At 38.2% G+C, this 24,212-nt stretch overlaps 1 protein-coding gene across 1 annotated transcript; it reads right to left on the reverse strand.

Moving 5' to 3' along the window:
• Positions 1-415: 415 nt before the first annotated feature.
• WNT2 (Wnt family member 2) lies at positions 416-23,002 on the reverse strand. Its single transcript, XM_053462949.1, has 5 exons — positions 22,920-23,002; positions 16,559-16,794; positions 12,386-12,663; positions 11,644-11,908; positions 416-645 (listed from the first exon to the last, which is right to left on the reverse strand). Exons 1-5 carry the CDS (start codon positions 23,000-23,002, stop codon positions 416-418), a joined length of 1,092 nt encoding a protein of 363 aa, XP_053318924.1.
• Between the last annotated feature and the right edge of the window lie 1,210 nt (positions 23,003-24,212).

Here is a 24,212-nt window from a genome sequence, read left to right on the forward strand (position 1 = left end):
GATAAATCACATATTCAGTATAGCTTGAGTCTCCTTATCTATAGTATGGCAAGATCTAAATAATGTCTACTACCCCAAATAATAAGTGTGTGCTTTAATGAAGTTACTATGAGTGCCGAAAGTATGTCCTTATTAAAAAAATATATACATATATATACGAGTATACACAAAAATAAGATAAGTAGCAGTTCATGATACACCTCAAATACTTTACAGCACATACACTAGACACATATACAATATAATCTCCACAATGCAACTGCAAAAATAAGGGCTTATTCACAATATAATTTAATATAATTTAACTTTTTTAGGCAATAACGTGCTTAAAGTGATTGCTTCAATCCTCACTAACCACTTCTCAGTACATTTGTTTTGTTCCCCCCAGAAGGACGCAGGCCAGGTACACGCCATGTCATGTTTTCTCCCTCCAGGGTACATCCTTTGGTGCTTTGCAAGTGTGCACGTCCACAGTCTCAAGGCATTCTTTGCAATGTACGGCACAGCACCAGTGAAACTTACACTCGCACTTTGCCATCTTAGTGACTCGGGCCGTATCGTATCCTCTCCCACAGCACATGACCTCGCAGCTGTCCATGCCTCGGGATGTCTGGTTGCAAAGTCTGCCTGCTGTTCCCACTGAACCTAATATACATAGAAAAAATATATATAATATATATCACTACATGTGCAACTTCCTCTACGTCTTATTTAACAGAAAACGCAATATATAGCTGCGGACATTTCATTGGCAAGGCGGAATCATTTAGTATTTTTACACATCGCTTTTAAGAATTACTACCCACTTGAAAGGCAACGCTTTTAGATCCTTAGAATAGGGGTCAGATTAGTATTGGGATGAAATCTACACAATTTCCTCAGCAGATTCCATAGTGTTAATTACTGATATCTTGTCAACAGATTGGTTGGAAGTGCAAGGTTTTCCTTATTAGTCTTGATATCGACTTGGCAAAAATAACTTGTTGAAAATGGCAAATTTTCAGAGGTATCTTGGTCAAGGGTAACTTTCCTCCATATTAAAACAAAAAACAATTCTTGTTTCCTCAGCCATTTGAGTCACAACATTTACATCACATGACCTCATGAAAGGTTGTGATGTCGGCAGATGCAAACTGTATGTTTCTATTGACTTTTGCAGAGGTTTTTGTTCCCGTGGGCATTACTGCAGAAGGGAGCAAAAACATGTATGTAGGTTTATTTTTGTAGCAACTCATTGGAGCATTTTTTCTCTTTTTGCCAAGCTCCTAGTGGTACAAAAACAAACGTGTGGCCCTTATCTGGTTAATTCTACAGTTACAATATTCTTCATAATTGTTGTCTTTCAAAAGCAAAAAAAAACATCTTTACCATGAGAAGCAAGCTTGTTTGTTTTTAGACAACCTTCCACTATTTTGTTCTGTGTTGAAATCAAACATACTTGTCGCTTGATCTTATGGCAGATTGGCATGCTATTAAAGGTCTATCACACCTAGTACCATTACAAACATGCTGACCCTGAGACTCCTCAAATATCTTGTTTTAATAACTTGAGATCACTAATCGGACTACGGTAAAAGAGAGTTGGCCCTGAAAAGGCGACCACAAGAATCTGCTTCATTCAGAAGATGAGTGGAAAGAAGAAGGAAAAAAACGGGGAGAGACGGGGGTAAAACTTTCTGTCAATATGAAATCATTCAATGATGCTTCAGGCTATACCTAGTATTATATTTTGACATGCAAGCAGCCAACAACTGGGCTGCCAAGGATTCCTTATAAATGCTTTAACAAATTGTTTATTTAGTCCACAACTGTGTTCACTGTGGGTCATTTCCCACATATCAGGAAGAAACCCTACATATTGGTTCTCTGCTTGTAGGTGAGAAGAAATGACCTTCTGAGGGCCACACTGGACATCTGGAGTTCCATTCACACTATCAGGAATCATCTGCACTTCATATGACCAACATGCACTGCAAATACCCATCACTTACAGGAAACAAATATCATTTGAATAGCAGGACTATCGCATTAAGCAGGTGTGTTAACAGCTGAAGACACATGTAATAGCTTCCTAAGGTTTCTCAGTAACACATTTTGATCTGGAATGATGGAAAAGGTATACACAGGCAGACCTTTTCAAATATTCTTGAGATTAAAAACACATTTCTAATACGTGAATTTCACATATTTGAGGAATGTAAACTCTCTGGTGGCTCACTTTACAATATTTACAGATGGACACGCTTAATTCTTTTTACTGTACTAAAATGGCATTAAATACAAATTGTGTATCCACGAGCCTATAAATAATATGCAGCCCTTGGCTCCCCCTCGGGTTTTGGCGCTGAACCCACCTGCCAGGTGGGAATGCGTTGGCAGCTTTAGTTTTTATGCTCTTAGTATTTATGTGCATGTGTAGTGGATGAACAGGTTCATTCACCGGACCGAGTCAGAAGGAAGAATGTCCTAGCAGTCTTACTTAGCATGACTGGGAAGTGAAACAAATAATGGTTTGCCTCCCTGTAGCCTGAATATGAAAATAATACACTCACTAGGTACCAGAGAATAAGACATTGTCTTGACCCAAAGATATAGTGATCTTACTGTTCAAGAGCTTCGCACAAGGTATGTACGATGAGCTAGGAAATACCTGCAGCTGCGTAAGCATTCTGTAGTAATAGAGAGGTACACTGTCATACTATGTTACAAGTAGATGAGTGAAGATATAAAGGAGATCAATTTTAGGTACATTATCCATCCACAAGAGCCCAGCAAAACCCATGATTCTTATTCATTGTAGCAAACGTATACTAATTCCAGAATCTCATGCATTGTATGGTACAAAACCATGTATGGCACAAGTCTGGAAAAACCCAACTTTAAGATGCAGTGTTGCTTAAAAAATACTTAATCCTTTTATTTTAGGCTATTTAAAAACTTTCACTTTATTTACCTAGAGTACTGGGGATACTCACCTACTCATGATCCTCTGGCACTATCCAGCCTATTTTGGAACACATCTAAAACATTAATCTGTGATACCCGTAATCTGAATCCTACCAGCCGTTGCTTGAGGAACAAAACTTATTTTGGAGGACCCCGACACCTGATCATCTGCAGCAAGGCACATAATGAAACAGTCTGCATCAGAGAATGGAGAACACATATTTCTCACCATTCAGGTTATGAACAGTACATGACTCTGTGACTTAACACATTTTATACTTTCTCATCTTTAATGTTTACACTGTCCCAGTTGTGTTGACAAAGTAAGGTGAAGTGTAGGGGATCCTAATTTTTATAACACAAGCACTTCTCTGCTTTCTAAACGCATGCAGATCACACACCTGCGGAAGGACATTCTGGGTCTGAACCAGAAAAAAGCATCAATTACTCTATGCAGACAGGATCATAAAATGACTCACCATTCTATAAGAGGTAAATGATGGAAGCTTCCATCATAAAGTCTGTGAGCATTTGAAGGATATTAAACTGTAGACAAAACTAAGTATAAAATCTGTGTCCGTTAAAGCTTCTCCAATCACATCATTACCTTTGCTTTCTATTCAACACCTTACATATATTGCCAAGTGATATACACTGGGAAATTACACAAGTGTTAAGAGCTTTAAGGGTGTATGAAGCCAGTTTATGAAAGGTGATTAAAAAGTTGACATTTTATGCTTTTCAAGGGATTTTATGCACGTAATAATCTAGGTGTCTTTTGAATATGGTTGTGGGCACCTTTGTATAAGAAAAGTGTTCTGATGTTACACGAACCGCTTTAAGCTGTAAGTGCTTAAGCAAACAATAGCTATTTATTTTGGCCACATTGACTTAATATTAGTTGGGTAGATCATGAGAAAATAGGTCCAACTATATATAATTCCATGGTTCCAATGGTGTACAGTTGTTATCAGGGTCTGTCCTTGACCAAACAGCACCTTTTGTTGTCCCACAACATCCACATGCCATGCCTTTAGTATTGGAAAGAAAATATCAGGCTCCCAAATGTCCCTACTAAGGAGAGGCCAGACCCTTTTTATAACCCAAATCTCTATGTCCTCTTTTCTAGGAGTTTGGAAAGAGGTTGTGTTACTATGGCGACAATAATGCTCCTAGTGATTGAAACATCCCCATTGTTGTGACAGTGATAAGACCACTTGAGAATCATTGTTTAGACATAACCCTTTATTCTTCCCCCTTCCTCATCTCATTGTATTGAGATAAATGTGTAGTTTGTTATATGTGGATGATTTACTCCTTAAGAATAAAGCATTTAAAATAATCCATGACTGCTCACCACAAAGTTGGATTAATATGATTTCCTAGCAGCTTCATAGCAATAAAAAGCTATGAAGATTGAAATCAGTTATGCATAAAGATATAGTAGTCATTGTGAAGCAATCAGTAGAATGGTTCAAGTACAATGGTTGGTACAATGAACAAGCGTCATATGCTTGCATTGCAAAAAGTGTCAAGCAAGGGGTGGGGTAGAATTAACAAATAATGATTACTAGGTTTCTATAAAGAAGAGCACATAATAAGGAATATGGTGTGTTCATAAGGCAGATAACATTGCCTGTGAATCATGTGCCTTGGTACTGGCTGGTGGTCACCTCCACATGGTAGCAACTGCCAACAATGTTAAGGAGGACAACCCTTAATGTGTGCACCGATTCAGCTGCTTAATAACTTTCCAGGATTCCGGTTAATAGTTTTATGTATACAAATTATGTAACGTTTCTACTTGTGGAGTCCGAGCAACACACTTTCAAATTTACAGCTACTACGGACCAACTTGAAATCTTACAACCATGTTAGAGGGTAAAGAGCAACTTTCTTTGGACCTTTCCAGCAGATTTGTGTTTAATGTTAATAGAATGGCCATAAAACAAAGGTCCCCTCCTTTCTGTTAACCTCTTGTTTGACTCTTTCTAATCACAGCACTGATAGCCTCTGCTCTGTGTTTAGTGAAACTGTGCATGGATTATCTGAGATTAATTTTATGGCCGAGTGGAGGTTTTCAGAAGTGTACTGCGATTGCCTCTGATTTTGCTAATAAATTTTTCACAGGGTGTATTATACAAAAAGGAGACCCTGATGAATACAGAGGAAATGAGAAGTAGACCTGCCTAGAAAGAAATACTGCGTTACTATACGACAGAGCGTGAAGAAGTGCTTTGGAGTACTGGGAGTGTCCTCTTTCAGTAATATGGAGAAGATTTAGGAATCAGTCCTTTATATGGAATAATTCTTCATATGAAATTTCACTCTGTGGGCCAATAGCTCAGCTTTGCCTGCATTTTTGTATATACTGCACATAAGATATTTCAAAACACAGTTTTTAATTTTGTCCTCATTTTCATTCCTCAACTTACATTACATTTTATTGGGAATTATAAAATTATAATCATGGGGCAAAGCCTTTCTAGGCTCCACGTAAGTTGCTATTGATTCACCAATAGACACAAGAATAAATATACAAATAACACAAATGATATTGCTAGGCTTATATCCTTGGCTTGAATCAACATCAAACTTCAACAGAACTTTATATGGATTAAAATAATTTTATGCACGCATTTTACACACTCCGTAAGTGTGAACAGTAAGCGTGTGAGCTGCTAAATGGAAGACATTCAACGTTGGCATAGAATGCCCTTTATCGTCGCCTGGTTAGTCTTACATATTATTCCTTAGACTATGCACCAAGGAACATTGACCTTTCCGTGGAGCCTGTGTGCTTTCCTTTCTAAGCTCTTGCTTAGTTTCTACGTCCAGAGGCCCCAGTAGTAAACGGTGAGAAGCAGCAAATTCACGAGCTGGTGTACAAAACCATGTAGCTGCTGAAATGGGACCACCATTTAGAGTGACGTAAACAGGCAATTAATATGCTACGTCCTGTCCAAGGATTGTGGGAGGGAAAGCAGCACAATTTATTTAACAGAAGGACTTGGCATCTAATACTTTACAGTTCATAAAAAGTGTAGGTTGTATTCACAGAACGCACACCCTGTCTCCCAGAATGAGAGGTACTCTGAATATAATATCCTACCCAAAGCAATTGATGCTCCAGTTTATTTGGGGAGGTTATGGAAGGCTAGCAGATCTAATTCAGCAATTCCCGCATTGGACTTTCAGTTTATTATAAAAACATTGTTTTTGGCTTAGAAAAGGGGGATATCATTATGTTTCTTAAAGCATCTGACTTCCGCATTACAACACCATTTTTTTTTTAGTCCAGAACCTGCAATAAATATTTGCTTCGGCTAGGCTGTGAGGGTGGGACCAAATTGTAAACACAAATTTAGGGGGTTGCCATGTATCCTTACAAAGCAAATAATAGTAGTATAGAGGGATAGAAGCATCATGTATTTTTTAAGCTTATTGCTATACAATGGGGGGGGGTTCTTCTGATGATATAGGTTGCCTGTGTTAATGCCTTCATAGTTTATCTCAACTCCTGATGCCCCCGTTTAAATTGTACGGCGCTGCATAATTTGTTGGCGCTTAATAAGTAAAAGATAATAACAACAACAACATTAGTAGTTCAGAACCAAAAAAGGGCCCACGCTGTTCAAAAGTGGTGCTGGCACGCAGGGGCGGGCTGGGCCGGGGGGCAGGGGGCAATTGCCCCCCAGGCGGCCCTGAATCTACATTAAACGGCCGCCCATTTAAGTGACCGATTCAGCCACGCCAGGGCCGTCTTTAATGCCCGCAGCATCCGCGGTGGGACGGCCGAACTGGACGGCACACCGAGATGCCATTGCAGCCGATGTGGCTGCGAGTCTTAAAGCGGCCGTAATACACGCTGGCCGCTTTAAAATCATTAAGCGGCCAGCGTGCCTGCCCAGTGCCGCACAGTGTCCTGTTCGATGTGACTCCGCCCCCTTGAGAGACACGTCACATTGTCAATCTGATGGGCAGCTCGAGGGGGCGGAGTCACACGGAACAGCTCCTCGTGACAGCTAGAGGAGCATGCTGGAGGACAGCAGCAGTGAAGGATGACAACAAAAATGTAAATATTAAAAAGAATAAAAAAATAGTTGGGGTAATGGGCAGAAGGGGAGCCATATTCAAAGGGGGGTCTGCATGGGTCAACAATGGGGGTGGGTGGCTGGGTTCAATATACATGGGTCATTAACAATGCAAAGGGGGGCATCAATACACAAGGCTGGCTGGGGACATCACATAAATCAATACACAAGGGTGTTGGGACATAATGTACAAAGGGGGCTGGCTGGGGGCGCAAATCCACATGGGGCAATACACATGGGTGTGGGGGGGATACATTAAAACCAAAGGGGGGGGGCTGGCTGGGGCATCAATACACAAGGGGCAAAAACAAACAAACAGCAAACCAGTGTGGAAAGCATTTTGGACATGGGTGTCAGTGTGGCAGAGCCTGTCCTGGTGTCTGTGTGTTTGGATATCGGTGTGGCAGAGCCTGTCCTGGTGTCTGTGTGTTTGGCTGTCTGTGTGGCAGGGCCTGTTCTGGTGTCTGTGTGTTTGGCTGTCTGTGTGGCAGGGCCTGTTCTTGTGTGCGTGTGTGTGTGTCTGGGTGTCGGTGTGGCAGAGTCTGTCCTGTTGTGTGTGTGTTTGGGTGTCTGTGTGACAGAGCCTGTCCTGGTGTGTGTGTTTGGGTGTCGGTGTGGCAGAGCCTGTCCTGGTGTGTGTTTGGGTGTCGGTGTGGCAGAGCCTGTACTGGTGTCAGGGCGGGCTGTTTGGGGACAAAGTTGGCTCACTTAGGCTGCCAGCCCTCCCCTGCTGGCATGTTACCCAACCATTTTTTTTTTCATGGCTATGAAAATGAGGGACCCCGGCCTGGATAAAAAAAAAAAAAGAATCCTAAAGCCAACAAGAGCTTCTGGAGTCTAGGGCTGCTCTTCTATGCCTTACTTAAAACACACAGCTACCACAAAAATATCTTCAGAAATGTCCACTGAATCCAATAAAATAATAGAGGAACAGACCATAGCAACTGTTCTACAGTGACAGTGCTGATTCTCTGGTTGGGGAGATCGGCCATACAGTAACCCTGAAATTATATGAACTTTCTTCTGAAAAAGTTAAATAAAAACTTGTTATAATGTTTAGAGTTTAGTTGGATTCCTTGCAACATTGCAGTTTGGGGATTTAACTATGAGATGCAGTAAAACATTCCGACTCACACATATTATACAAGAAAGGGTTGAGTTGGCCACGCGTATTGCCTTGTTAGAAGAACAAGCCTATGGCTCAATTCACTAGATTATTGCGCAAAAGGTGTCTTCAAAGGCAAGAGGAAGGGGCCAGCCCTCCCTGACAAGTCTATGTTTGTACAGTATACAACACATACACGAGCAGTCTTTCTGTTGGCAAACAACAGCCTGTGTGATAACCAGAAGTGATACAGAGGACCAATGTCTTGAGGACGAGAGAAGACATATATTAGAAACCAATCCAATGACATAACTTTCCTAAAATACAGGTTTCCATGTCTTAACCACTGTGCGTCTAGTAATATCAAAGGGAAACTTCCACCTAACCTAGCACAGGTCATTGGAGAAGCTCATTAGAGCCAACCTAGTGCAGCCAATAGTGTCAGTACATTCATGTTTGACGATGTTTGTTTTTGGTGTCTGTGTACCTCTGTGTTAAATACAGGTAGATACATTGTTTTGCTTTTGCATATAATAATTAGAGTTTAAACAAATAACAATTACATGTATATGTCAAATGGTGGGATCTGGAGATACGAGTTATAGGTAATAAGCCTACCCTATAGAAGAGACCGTGAATGTGGTATGGTAATAAGTAGCCCTACGTAAATATATGGTATATAATTTAGGAACACTGGTTTCTTTTTTTATGATACAGCCTTGTGTTGACATTGAAAGGTTTATATTTTTATTGGTATACTGTGTTTTTTTTCTCTCTGTGCATGGGCAAAATATTTATTTCAATTTTCAGCTTTCTAGATTGTGTTCCATTTCTTTAGACCTGTGTTGAGTATTCCATAATCTGGAAAAAAGTTTTGAACAGATGAAAATGCATCTATTTAACGCACGCCAACAGTCTGGATGCCTCATTGGTTCCTATAATCCAATTTCTGCCGCTGTTAACACCAATTAAGGTGGATCATCAAATTGAGACCATTGTTATTATGTTATGTTTGGGTAAGCCACACTTTGCAACTTTCCTGTTAAATTGTTTTTGCAGAACATAAGGTAACCCTATCTACTCGACTTCTTGATTCTGGAAACTTTTGGTCTGCTAACATTTTAACCCATTAATGACAAAGCCCGTACAAAATGCATTGTTTTCAATAGGTTTAGGGACCAGCCATTGTCCTTAAGGGGTTAAAGGAACGCTCCAGCCCTACTTTCACATAAAATATGTATTGGAGTCCATTCAAAGAATGGATTCCATGCAGATTAAAGTATGTGTTCTAGAAAGATACGTTAGACGTATTTTGAACTCATATAAACAAGCTTTCTTCCAACCACAAAAACAACATTTTCTGTAGGGTTTTTCAGTTTATATTCTGTTAGACGAGCAGCCCTTTTATTCTCAGGAAATAAAAGTAACATTCTCCTATGGAGTCATATTTTTATTATATCTAGGTGAAGCGTCGGTGGTATTAAAGATATATAGACTGATAGATTATTGCCCTCTCTGGCATATTAAGATATTATATAGTGGTTTTGAATTATGTGATTAATCAGAGATCTGTTATAATGGGACATTTTTTATTTAGGGGTAATGTATGTCTGATTTTATTTTACACCACATGAATATTTCATATAGGCTTAAAATGGAAACATATAAACCAATTCATAATAAATTCAAGCTGCTGAAAACGCACAAGCTTCAAGTTTGGAAGACGTCATTTCTTTCCCAAAGTGACCTTAAGTCAACAGTCAATATCAGACATACAATTGAAATTCAGAGAAAATAGCAGAGTTTAAAAGGAACATTATAAAATCAGGTTAAGTGCATCTTTGCCTATTTCATTCCTTAAGTGCTCTCTCGGCATCGGCTCACTGCATGTAAATCTGACATAATCAATAAATTTTAACTTTTGATATACAGAAAGATGAGGAATCGCAGAATGAAGTCACTATTGTGTTACCTAACATTGAAAATGAGTATTTCCATTAGTGCAGATAAATACGTCACACTATGTTAACAAAAGAAATGATCTTGTGTACAATGGCTGTTCATTAAAACTATATATAGCGAGTACTAAGCATTATGTCATTGGTTTGCATGGTGAATAGTAATTCTCAATGAGCATGTAAGATTGTACTTTCAATTATAGGTCTCAATTGTTGGGTGGTCCCTCAAAACCCTTCTGGCAACGCAGTCTTCTTGGGAAATGTAAATTGTAGATAGATTACTGAATTGTAGAACAGCCAAATATATAAAAATAGGCACATACTAAAAACACTTGCAGAATAAATAATATCCAAACATTTGACAGTCCCTCAATACTACAAAATAAGTATAAGAAAGTACCAAAAAAGTCAACTGAATTATTAAACAATCATGTATATATTAAATATCCATGGCAAAAAGAATCAGAGGACAACCAAGCTGGCCCACGACAACTTTATTTGAGGCTTCAGCTTCAAATTTTCTGATGGCCAGAAAGTAAACTGCCAATTCAATTGCACTTCCCCAAAAAGAAGACAAATAACATCACATAGACATAGAACACACTCAAGATCTTAAAATATGTTCTTGTTCAACAAGCCCTCACCCACATACCCCACTGATTGACAACGTTTTAAAGTCACCTAAAGGACTAGTACTCTCTACCACCTTCTCCATGTCCTCTGTTTCACTTGACTCACTGCCCCCCTAGATTGTTAACTTGAGGACAGGGACCTTGTAGCTGAAGTTGGTACATTGATTTTGCATATTTGCCAGTTTTCGACACAGCATAATTTGTGGGCATGATGAAATTAAGTGATGATAATATGCCACAAAGGCACATTAGCATGCAAATGCCTCTGGAGGAATAGACTAAAGTAATTTAACAATTTAGTATGGTAAAGCCAAGGACTAATTGGGATTACTGTCAGTGGAATCTGCTGAATGGTAACAACCTTTGGACACTGAACATGCGTAGGATGATGGCCAGGATGAATTCAGACTGTTAGCTGCTATGCAAAGTCTTGAAGCAAGAACTGTTGGGAATATGTAAGTTCACAAAAAATAATATGGGCATTTTTTACGGAAGAATTATTTTTTTCAGAAATGTAAAAGTGTTAATACAGATAAATTAGGTAGCTTAAATAAACATAACTTTCACAAACAAAATGCTACCTATTATAAAGTGAACAGAAATTACTTTTCAGTAGTTTGCAAAGAAATGGTTCTCTCTGCTGCAATTCAGGAATCTAGAATACGTTATGTTATGGTCTATGCTCTGTCCTGTGCAATCAGACATTGTTTCTTACACTTGAGCCCATGGGAAGTGCCTCATCAATCCTCATGGCATTGTCCTTCCACTGAGATTTGACTCATAAATCCATTATTAAAGAATATTGTAGATTGGTTTCCTATAACCGGACATAAGAAAGACATCTAAAAAGTATCCACCTTTAAAATAAAAATAAACCAATTTCAGTAGGTTTTATATTCAGCACTTACCAGCATCTCTATCTCTCAGGCAGTAATCAGGTGAATTCTCAAAGTATACCAAGTCATTGGAAGTAGGTTTGTTAAATTTCTTGTTCGCTACAGTAAAGCCAGTACCATCTTGATTCATGACCACCTGTATGGCTCCATTATATTTCCTCCATAGAAAGTCCCCGGATCGTCGAAAGTCTCCCATAGCCAGCCAACATGTCCTTAGGGTACAGGATCCACTCACCCCATGACACTTGCAGTCTTGTTTCATGAACCTCTTGACTGCCTGCACCAAAACAGAAAGAGAAATAGGGATCTGTTGTATGTAGCTGATATGTCGTAGTCTTCGTACAAATACACGGACAACCTATTATCATACGAACAGAGTGGGAGGTAGCAACAATATTGATAAAACTCTCCTATTACTAACGGTCTAAATTTGGTGAAAAAATATGTTTTCTTTTATAATGAATATTCACGTTCACTACAATGCAATTTGAGACATTTACCTAAATCTGTTGGTTAATAATTAGAAGCTTGAATTTGTAGAAACTAGCAAAGTAATACAAGAGATGTACAGTATATTATGCAGACATTTGACAAACATGGGTGTATATATTCTATGTTCTTTATATTTTCCTACCGAGAATATGCAAATCCCCAGATTATCATCTAGAGTAACATACTGTATGAAACCCTCACTTTTCATGGTTTTACTTAACGTTAGTCATAATTATCAATAGAATGTATAAAAATCAAATACCTTCCTTCCTGCCCTGTTGTTGTGAAGGTTCATCAGTGCTCGAGCGTCTTTTCCTTTCCTCTCCTTTGCATCCACAAACGCTCTGGCAAACTTGATGCCATAATCAATGTTATCACTGCAGCCCCCCCAGTCAAAGCTGCCTTTGTTGTCTTTGGAAGGACCCTTTTTGTTAGGATCACAAGAACACGATTTCAGTTCTCCTTGGCTGCAGGCTCTTGTGATAGCAAATACTACTCCGGCAGATGAGATGGCATACACAAATGCTGACTCTCGACTACCTAAAATCCATAACAAATTTTTTTTGTATAAATACATATAAGGATAGCTTTACTGTTCACATTAATCTTCCATCAAATATTTAAACCCTACACATGCAACATATTGTTTTTTCCTGCTACCTCTTTGCCTTTAATGCATATGGTAGCTATGTGGTCATTTTACATTTGTCCTTTTGCCCACCTCCCAGCTATTTTCCATACAAGAATTATATTCGATCAAACACAGCTCTTTGAACGTGACCTACCGCCAGTCAGCTAGAGCACTGGCTTGGCCAATGCCGCAGGACAGGGTCCATTCTACTGATTTCAACAGGAGCGCTTTCCTGCCACCGACTGGCTGCTTCAAACAGCCTATCAATGGACCACTTACCGTGCATAGGAGCTTTTTCATTTTTAAAGATTGTATATTCAAGTAATCAGAGAGCACTTATACTATTATCTATATAGTATAGTGAGGCTGTCAGGGACTGGGCCTTTAATATGCATTCTTCCTTGTGAGAATGTTAAAGTAAAAATATGTTTGTTTGTTTTTTTGGTTTGTGAAAAAAATAACTTTTTTTGAAAACCGAGCTGGAGAAAACAGACCCTCCCTCCATGCTCCAGCAAGACCAAATCATTGGTCAAATCATACAGTAATAAAAAGTGCTGGATTATTCTTTAATGGAGAACCGCAGATGAGAGATGACGCAACAGGTATAGTATACAAATGAAAAATATCTCAGCTCAGAGTCTCAGCTGGGTGCACACACATGCAGAACTCACTTGGAAGGGGGCTTATAGGTTTAGAATACATGAAATAAACCAGCAGGCATTAAAAGAGATCCATCACTTCTCTCAAATCCTACACGTTGCAGTTCAATACACTAATTGAGCCCATGTAATGGTGTTTACTGATTAAAATAAACTCCCTCTGTGTCTTACAGTTCCTTCCTTCTCAAGATCTGTATGATGACCCATTAAGTTATCACTTCCCTATTACAAAGGTTCTGTTTTTTTTATTTTATTTCAGGCAGACTGTATAAGGGTGATGAGAAGGAAAAAAATTCAGATAATGCTAACCCTGCCACCCATCACAGCTTCCATGAGTCAAGTAGATGTCTCTAGAACAATTACAATGACTGACAAACAAAAAGTACACGCTATAGAATTAATTTATGGTAAAAGCTCTTAAAACAACATATCCCATTTTCATCCTAAATAAGCGCACTGCAGATATTAAGCGGCAATAACTTCCACTAGAGATTAAAAAAATTGTTCCTACGATAAGTATCCGTTGATGTAAGTACAAGAGGGAAAATCATCAATAAAGTGAAATATTGCAAAATGTCTGTACATAGATGTATTTCCACTCATATAAATTATATAAAGAAATTAGTGTGCACAGGCAGAATCAGATTATTATCAACAACCTTATGTAATATAAAGCATTTGTGGCTTTAGAAAAAATACAATAATACGTCTATAATCCATATAAGATTTAAGTATTTGTACTCCTTTAATGCCAAGGAAAATGCACGTTCACTCCAGAAAAATACTTGGGTGGGGTAGAAACCAGTGAAAGGATACAATTTCACATTCACAATCTTGAAAGCTGTTCGTGTAAAAGACTGTCCAAGTATCCAGTTGGATATATTAACAGGAATTATAGTGCAGATCAAATAATGGAAATATAATACCAAGTGGCAAACATAAATGCAGAAATGATGTGTTTTAAAACTTGCTTGTCACATAACGTCATTTCACCTGAACAAATAAATCGATCATTAATACCTCCCATTAAAAAAGGGGGTTGCTGTTTTCCCGATTAGCAGATCAGTGGAGGTTTCACCAAGAAGACAATAAACTTAGTTGAGGCAATGGTTTGATCTAGTGTGGGGGGGCAACAGACCAATTGCCCCCACCAAGAAGGACAGCAGCATGCATGAGTAAGTGTGGACCTAATTTTAAGGTCTGGACGGGGTTCAGCAGGGTCACGTAAAGTTGTGTTGTGTGACCTGCACTGTGTGCACACTGCGGCATGTGAGTCGTGATTGAGTTTTTGTATGTTAGCGTCTGTGCCTGGTTATGTTAGTGTATGTGTGTCTGGGTATGTCAGTGTGTGTATGCGTGTGTTAGAGTTGAATGCCCAGCTGTGTTAGTGTCAGTGTGTGTATTAATGTGTCTGGTTGTGTTAGTGTGAATATATGTGTGTGCGTGTCTGTGTATGTTAGTGTATGTGACTGTGTATCTGGGTATGTTTATGTTTAATGTGAGTGTCTCGATATGTGTGTTAATGTTAAGTGCCTGGCTGTGTTAGCCTGAGTGTCTGGATGAGGGTGTTAGTATGAATTTCTGTGGTTGTGTGTGGGTGGGTGAGTGTCTGCTTGTGTTAGTGTGAATGCCCCTCTCTAGATCTGGCTCTGGATTCCCCTTGGTTGGGCCAATTTGTTAGTGTGCATTAGAACCAGGATGAGTCAAATACAAGAAATGCAGTGTTAAACACAGAAACTAGGCTTTAACTAAATACTAGTCCCACTCACCTTGATTAGATACCCAGCTCTCTGGCAGTGGGGGGATGTCTGCATGATGCGCACAGACAACCTCCGCTGCTGCCGGCACTTCTGCCAGGGCTTCTATGATGGAGCACCGGCATGACATGACCTTCCGGTGCTCCACCATAGAAGCCCCAATGGAAGTACCGGCCAGCAGCAGCGGATGTTGTCTATGAACATTGCGTGACCATTCACCGGCTGCCAGAGAGGAGGATCCCCCACAGCGCTGCAGGAGACCTGGATCCTCCTCTTTGGCAGCCGGTGAACATCTGCATGATGAGCGCAGACAACCTACTCTGCTACCTGACATTTCCGCCGGGGTTTTTATGACTGAGCACCGGTGTGACGTGACCTTCTGGTGCTCAGTCATAAAAGACAAGTCTAGGGATGCATCGGTAAGTGGGGGGGGGGCACATAGGGGGGTATAAGGCATATCTGGGCGGCAAGGTAGCAAGCTGTGAGGCAGATGTGCATAATTGGGGGGCAGGTTGGTAAATAAAAGGAAATAAAAACAAAAATGCATTTTTCCTAATCATAGTTTTTATTAAATATGAAAAAAATTGTTTACATGTGAATTAATATTTAGTAATAAAACTTTTTTTCATTTGTTTTGTTACTGAGTGCCCTGAGGCGAGTCAAAAAGAAACATTGAAATGCATTTTCTATTTCATTTTGCACACCTACAAGCACACACCTGTGTAATTTTGCCATCAAATCTGAATAAAGCCCACAATTGAGATATGTATGTATATATATATATATATATATATATATATATATATATATATATATATATATATATATATATATATATATATGAATCTATGTATGTATGTATGTATAAAACAGGTCCATGCACCAATCACTTCTCATACATGAGAAGTGGCTGATTGCTGCTGATCGATCAGTGACCATTCTACCTTCCTTGAAGGGAGCCTCTGCATATAAATATAAAGTGGTGGTTCTGTATAGAGGTAATCTGTGGTCTATGGACCTCTTGGATAATCATGTATCCCATAGGTGGCTAGCAGTGAAAACATTCTTCTATTTCTTCTTTTCATGTTTTCACTCTTCATCTCAAACTGACATTTTCGGCATACATAAATATTAAAATGCACCACTTAATTCTGTATTCCATTACAAAAAGGATGTCTGCTTAGTCTTGTAGAATGACGACTTATAATAAAATGTAACACATAAACTTTGGAGCACAGGCTCAATATGGATTCTACTGATTTCCTTAATATTTTAGTTGGCATGGCAATGTGGTCATCAGCTGCCAATTCAACAGCTAAGAACCATGTTGAAATGAGTACTAAAAAAGTACAAAAATGAAATGAGTAGAAAAAAAGTTTTCAACTTACTGCGTAAAACCAACTTCCCAAAAAGACTTTGGTCCCTTTCTAGAGTGTTGCAATTCCAGCGATGATGACGAAACTGATGCTGGCATTCTGCTGTCCACTCGCTCACCCCTAGACCAATAACATGCATAATTTCTGGATAACGTTGGCACAACTGGCGCTGGTGAGCTACCAGTCCTGGAATATTATTGCACATCACTCGGGAAGAAGAAGTTGAAGAACCGACAGCTCCCATATACCTGCGGAAAGTAAAGATATCAATTATCCAGAAAAGCTTGACTCACTTTACTTATTAACTTTACAGTTTCTCATGGCCCATCAGTAAAGGACATAATCACAATCTGACATTTATTGCTAACAAAGACACACATGCAAACGTGTTGGCTATGTAGGTGATCACCTGGAACATGTTGGTATTACAAAACCCGTACCGTAAAATAATAGTTGAACAATCTGACTGGTCTGTTTGACAATGTAGTCATTTTGGCAGATAAATCATTTTCTATTCTTCTATTCTATTTTTTTCTATGTTTGGACAAACTTTCTTTTGAAAGGGAAAGTGCAGCTTCATGATAGTTTTAATATTTTGTTGATCACAAAACCATACCCTTAGCTCTATCTTTGACTGTGACTGATCAAACACGTTCTTCTTTTCAGAGAAAACCTCCTTCTTTAACAGAAGTCTTACTCATATGGTTAAAAAACGCAAGACACTGGGAGGGGACAGGGGAGAAGGAGCCGATCAGCAGAAAATGGTTTTTCGCATTCACGGGGAAGGGATCCTGATATGCATGGTTGACACCGAAAGGGTTAATCATCAGGGCATAAACAACACTACATAAACAATGGCATTATGTACTAAAAGTCATATTACATAGGTGAAGTTGTATTTATTTGCTCCACAATATAAGTATTCATTTCACATGTTCAATAACCTGGCACAGGCATAAGCAAAAACAATATACATACACAGGGATGGGTCCCTCAAGACAGCTGGCAGGGGCCCCCCAGGATTTTTGTGTTATACCACTGTAGTCACCAATAGGCTGATGCTGTAATATGTGATATATTGTGTTTACTTTCTAAATGATATAGTATCTCATTTGAATTAATTCAAGCAAAAAAGCCAAATGCTTGGAACATGTATACGTTTTTGTCTGATGGCTTCTTTATAGATCTCTTACGTCTTCAAAAATTATATTTTACATTAACTTAGTAAACTTGTTCAAATAACATTTTCCATAAACAGGATATCTGGATTTAGCAAGCAATCAGTAAACCTCAGAGAACGTCGGCCACAACTTACAAGGAAAATAGTACATAACCACTTGTATTCGCAAATAATACATATCAGAGAGTCTATCACAACCCGCAGTCACATTCTATACAATGTGTTATAGCTTCCACTGCTTGAATGCTGTAAAAGGATCTGTTCCAAGGAGCACTAGCACAGGTGTGAGTCCTGGTTAGGCGAGATGTCATTTTAATTTTTATTTAGAAAATACAGACCGGTAAACTGTAAGCTTGCGAGCCCTTTTAACCTAATGTACCTGTTTGTCTTAGTCTGTAAATTCTAGTTTTGTCATATGCTTTGAATGTATGGACTGTAAGAATCGCTGCGTAAACTGATGGTGCTACATACATAAAAGATAATGTATTAACACTTTTAATATGGCATTCAAGTAGACAATGCTCCCTTTTTTTTTTTTTGTTTTGTTTTTTTTACAATGAATGTCATCCACTGGAATGTGTTTTTTTCCTGATGGAAACCCACAGGTCACAAGAATATGTATGAAAATCCAGCAGAACTTAAAAAAATAAACTACTTTACATAAGGCCAATTTAAATGTAGATTTTTGTAGAATGTACCCCTTTGCTGGCAAATGTTATTTTTTGTTATGTTGTTTACCCCTCTAGCCTAAAATTCCATTTTAATGAGTAGGCCAAAGGCTTGGTATAAAAACTACCTTTGATTTCTAAAATACATTTAAAATTTGCCATTAATTTGTGCTACACCTAATGGTAATTACAGACCGAAACAACCAATATATGAGTTGTAGATAGATTTTGATGAGATAAGAAAGTTCACTTTATTGATTATGTATAATGAAGGACCAAGCAAGGTCTTCTTGCAGCTAAGACATAGTAAAGCGGGATAATGCTATGAGATGGAAAAGATCCAGTGCAACTCACTGACCAAGTGCAAGTCACTGTTTAGTTTTTTATCCCATTAAGTGCAACCATGTTAAGTACTTGTAATTATCCATGCAAGATTATGCCACTTTATAAGGTTGTTCCTGCACTGTAATTCAAATAGCATTGTCATGTCATCTGAGATAATAGTTAAATTAAAAACAAAAAACTTTAAAAATGAAAAGAACCAATATGTTTAGTAAAAATAAATGGTTAGAAAAAATCTACGAGACCCCAGAGAGGTTTAGGTGCCAGGTCTCCTTCAGCATTTCCTTTCTTAAGAACTGACATTAAAAGTACCCGGACCGCTCTGAACATTCTATACACTCCATATTCCGTATTCAATATTAAGAATCACACAGCACATTTTCATTTATCATGATTAAGAAAGTACATTGTGTGATTACACGAATGGAAAAAAATATTTTATACAGATTGTTTCCATTTTCATTTTATATCCTTGGCAGATAGCCACATTCTGTCTTTCATATGCATGTTTTCACCCTATGTGATACTGCAAAGCTGTAACAGACCAGAGTGGCAATAATTCCCTGCGGCTAAATCACCCTGTGTGTTTTCCCGAATACACAAGCTTAGTCATTTTGGGATCTTCCACGGATGCTATAGTATTCCAGACTATATTCTATTATTACTTAAACTCTGTGCTTAGATTGCTTTCGGGCTCACGTGCCCTACTCATACTATTCATTTGTTTCTTTTTTCTTTATTTATTATATATATATATATTAATATAAACATCTAAACAAATAAAAATTAAGGAAAAGGAATAGAATAACAAATTAACAAAAAACACAAAAAACAAGATACTTCCTAAACAATGTATAAATAGATCTAGAATAATGATGATGACTGGGGAGACAAATCCTGAAAGTTCATAGCAATACTGTGTATCAAATAAAGCCACTGGGGGTACTCGACTCATTTTTGTATTCATTTTTCCCAAATCGAAGTTTCATTAGCCTACACCCATTGTATTTTGGTATGCCTTTCTCCACAGTCTCTTGCCAACCTGGTACTTTTGAGCAACTTTGTGGCCACTAACAGATGAATAATCAAAAATAAATTTTCTTTTGAAAAATTCGACCAATCAAAGATGCAAAAATATACTATCTGGAGTATACAGCAGTGAAATCCCAAGTAACAAGGTTAGCTTGTCCCATAGTTCCATACTTCATTTATGGGTCTACAAAACCACCAAGTGTATAAGAAATCCCTGGTATTCAGGCCACACCTCCGGCACATCTGATCTATAGTACCATACATCTTAGATAACTTTTCCGGTTACAAGTACCACCTTTTTGGAACTTTGAAGGCTGTTTCAACTATACTCAAACAGTGGAAGATCTTATTTACCCCACTTACAAGCTTAAGCTGTTCCTTCTTTGAGATACTCTTATTATTAGCCATTGATTCTTAAAACACTTTCTTATCACCCTGCAGTTGAAATTATTTTCACAACACAACAGATTTTTTATGTTAATACAATCACAGTCCGGTGAAGTCTCTAAACAAATCTCTCTCGATTCCCTTGTATTACCTGAAGCATATTTGTCTAAGCCAGAGTTGTTGACCTTTCTGACAAAGACAGGTCCCTCGCCCATCTATCAGTGACAAAATGGGTGACATCAACCATTCCTTTTCTCCCAAAAGCGTCCTGAATCACTGTCAGATTAGGCTCACTTGATTTCATCAGCCAATTATTAAAGGAAGCATTACAATGTGCAATTCCATAACAAGATTATTATAACTTATTCATAAACATTATGGACACCATTGCAGATCATAGATATCTGCTCATCTTTACAACACTCTCGTAATGGGCTTCATATTTCTTCATGTTTTTGAACCTGAGATTTTGAGAAATCCAAAAATGGAATCAAGTCAATAAAATGTTCTGTTAATAGCTACCATGAAATGACACTTTGGGGATCACATAAAGTGGTCAGTGAGGGAGCTAGTTGTACTTTAACAATTACTTGTTGGCTACATATTTAACCCCTCAAGGACAATGGGTTGTCCTTAAACCCATTAAAACAATGCTTTGTGAGCCCCTACATGTACAGGCTTTGTCAAGAATGGGTTTTTATATACGTAGTATGAAATTCCTCAACATTGAAAATAATCAGAAAAAAACAACATGTGAATAGTTCCTCTTTATGGGTTATTTTATATTGGTTTGCAATAACGAAAGTGATAGGTTTTACTATGGATGGTAGTGTGGGATAGACAGAAGAATAAATCAAGGAAGAGCAACCAAAACCAATAAATAACTGATGTCACATTTAGATGTTAAAAGTCTGAAAGGGCATCCAAACTTCGTTATAAATAATTTGTGCAAAAAAACCTTATGTAAATATAGTTCTTAAGAAGTAGCCCCTCTTTATTCCTAACGTTGCTGCTGCGATAAATGCAAACATGGTTATATTTCTTGTTACACAGTGAGCACCTGTTTTATATAGGTGTCCCCATATACTGTAACATACCAGGACAGGCAATTCGGAGGCAAAAACCTACCAGGATAGAATTCCCACATAGAAGTCAGCAAATCAGGTTGTCCCTAGAGCCAGCTACATCGAATCAGCAAATCTTAATATGCTATAGTAGACAGAAATTTTACAAAATATATCACCACAATTTGCTAAAAATCAAAGGATTTAAAAAGAGAGTGCCGCACCATCAAATGATATATTCAGTTTCTTTCAATTCTGTGAAACCGTGTTGTTCTGTATTTATTTATTTCCTATGGCAAGGGAGTCACAAACCAAATAAATTACAAGAAGGAATCATTGCGATAAGAAGGGGTCCCCGTAGAAACCTATTATTAGAAGTCTTAAAACGTAAGATGACATCATCTATGCCCAGATGTTCCCTATTAGCAATAAAGGTTTGGAAAGGCACCTTTAACGTTAACTCTCGGTTCTAACAATGGCTTCTAAAACCGAAATATCAAAAATCCGACCCATCCCCCCCCACTTTACTAAGCGATCATAAAATATTTTTATTATGAGCATGTATACAATTATATATATAACAGAGTTTTGACAGTGTGATTAAAACAAAAGCAATGTAATAAATTCTTCTTAAGCTACTTCTGCAAAACAATACTAATTTCATTGAAAAATGGCCAGCTTGCCTGATAAATCACCAGTACAGGAGAGTTAAATAGACTGCAAGCCTGCGGTTAAAGGCATCTGGCGGAATGGGGAGAAAACAGAAGGCATTCTAATGCAGTAATGACAAATGCACACTCATGAATCCATGAATATAAATGTGAACGCTGACCGATAAAGATGATTAGATATCTTAAAGACATGTGGAGGAAGACTAGGTCTACATAATTAGAGAATTGATAGAATTGTGTATTTGTGTATTAACTATTTCAATTGTTTTGGGGTTTTTTAAATACTTTTCCTTCTTTAAATACACACGACTGGTTTTCGTCTTTGTGAAATCTTACAGCAACCTGTGCACGTAACCGTACATTAATGTCACACTTTGAAATCTAACACATAAAATAAAGCGTAGGCATAGAACAGGCTACGAATTCAAACTTACCGGCGGACGTGCAGCTACCCAATGTCCCAGTGGCACTAAGTGACCTCACCTGCTCACATTCAGCTTCCAGGTAATAAAATGGAAGCTCCACAAGGACATGTAAGCGTGTGGACAATTTCTCAGAGAAATGTAACATGCATATGTAATAGGGGAAAACGTACGAGAGGATGAGCAGGAAATCATTTAATTTGGCTGACTAATGATAATAAAAAGGGGAAAAAAAGTTTAATACGGCAAGATCTATCTTGTCATCTTGTAAACGAGACATGTTAATGTCCTCCTAGCAACTTTGTACAAAAACATAAATCTAAAAGCAATTATACGCATTTGTTTCAGCCAAGATCGTTTATAAGAGATACGATGAAGACACATAAGAAATGTTAATCTGGCAGCAAGTGGGTTAAAAGAGCAAAACATAAATGTAAATGCGAAAAAAAAAGTTTAAATTTACCAGAATTATTAATCAATAATGATAAATGCTAAGCAAAGGAAGGACGCGTGAGCCGGTACATTTCTGCAGAAAACAATCAGCGTTCCTTGTCAAATTGCAGGATGAATGCTACCTGCAGACTGTGTTAAAAGATAAAAAACTTACCACCATGAAGTTGTTGCTTCAGGTGTTACGAGCAGCAAGATGACAGCAACGAGAAACCAGACGTTCGAGAGCAAGGCGTTCATATTAACAAAGCTTTAGTGCATATCAGTATCATGAGTATAGTATCCCATGGGGCAGGTGGAAGGTTACTACCTCCACATCAGACACAAACTCTCAGAAGCTCTGCTGGATGTCTTCCGTCCATCTCCAGCCTACAATGTCACATAAAACGCCAAGCTGCTATTCGCAGGAAAATTGAAATCTACAGATGTAGATGACTTGGAACGTCCCCAAATCACTTAAGCGTTGCCGTAAAATGAAATAGTAGCAAGACAATGACAGAGGTTAGGTTGCTTCAGCTCTCCTGTTCAGTGAAAGCACAGTTGTGGGACTGATGGACGTTGCTTGCAGAATGGGTGGGTTTTTTACACTGATGGATGGAATGATGTCAAAAGACGGGAGAGGGTTAAAGAAAGGGAGGGCTGGGAAGAACACCTTTGATTGACAATTAAACCCCGAAGTCACCTTTCCGAAACACGAAACCCAACCGCTACTCGATCAAACACTTTGCAGTGTGTAAAGCATGCTGAATTAATATGATCCACGTGTACGCTCCTTTCAATATAATCCCAGGTTTTAAAACAGAAATCATAGATCTATGTAAGGAATACATCTGCCTTCCTCTCCAAACACATTCTCGTGCGCAGTTCAGGCAGAGAAATATGTCCAGGTTATGGTGCACAACCTGATTTATTTAAGGCTATTCATTAATGTTCATCCGAGTTTGCAAAGTCACTAAATGTCTGACTCAATAAGTATATTTAAACAAAAGGCCACCAGTGAACTGTAACATTGTAGAATGCTGTCAACTGGCATTTAGCTTAGAATATTTCATGTTGTACAGTTATATGTGGAAAATGATGTATATTATTTCCTCTTATACTTTTTAACCATTTCAGTGAGTGATCGGGTTATTTTATGAATAATACCACGCAATGTTTTTTTTCCACAAATCCCTGGTCCTTTAAAATGAGCTACTTTTTTGTATCAATGTAACACACATTTTATTGCGTTTGTTGATAAATTCACTATATCCTTGTGTGATGTTTAATGATACAGTTTGAGAACTAGACTGTAGGGAATCTATTTATTTCCAATACTTTTATCTGAGCTACGTAATAACACAGAAGCTTAAAAGAAGTAAGGGGCTGCTGATGAATAATATTTGAAGTCCCTTTTCACACATTGTAGGGTAATTTGGTGCCGATACCAATTGCAAAAGGGCTTAAGTTA

The sequence above is a fragment of the Spea bombifrons genome, chromosome 4, assembly GCF_027358695.1.
Source record: "Spea bombifrons isolate aSpeBom1 chromosome 4, aSpeBom1.2.pri, whole genome shotgun sequence".
In the NCBI taxonomy this organism is placed as follows: domain Eukaryota; kingdom Metazoa; phylum Chordata; class Amphibia; order Anura; family Pelobatidae; genus Spea; species Spea bombifrons.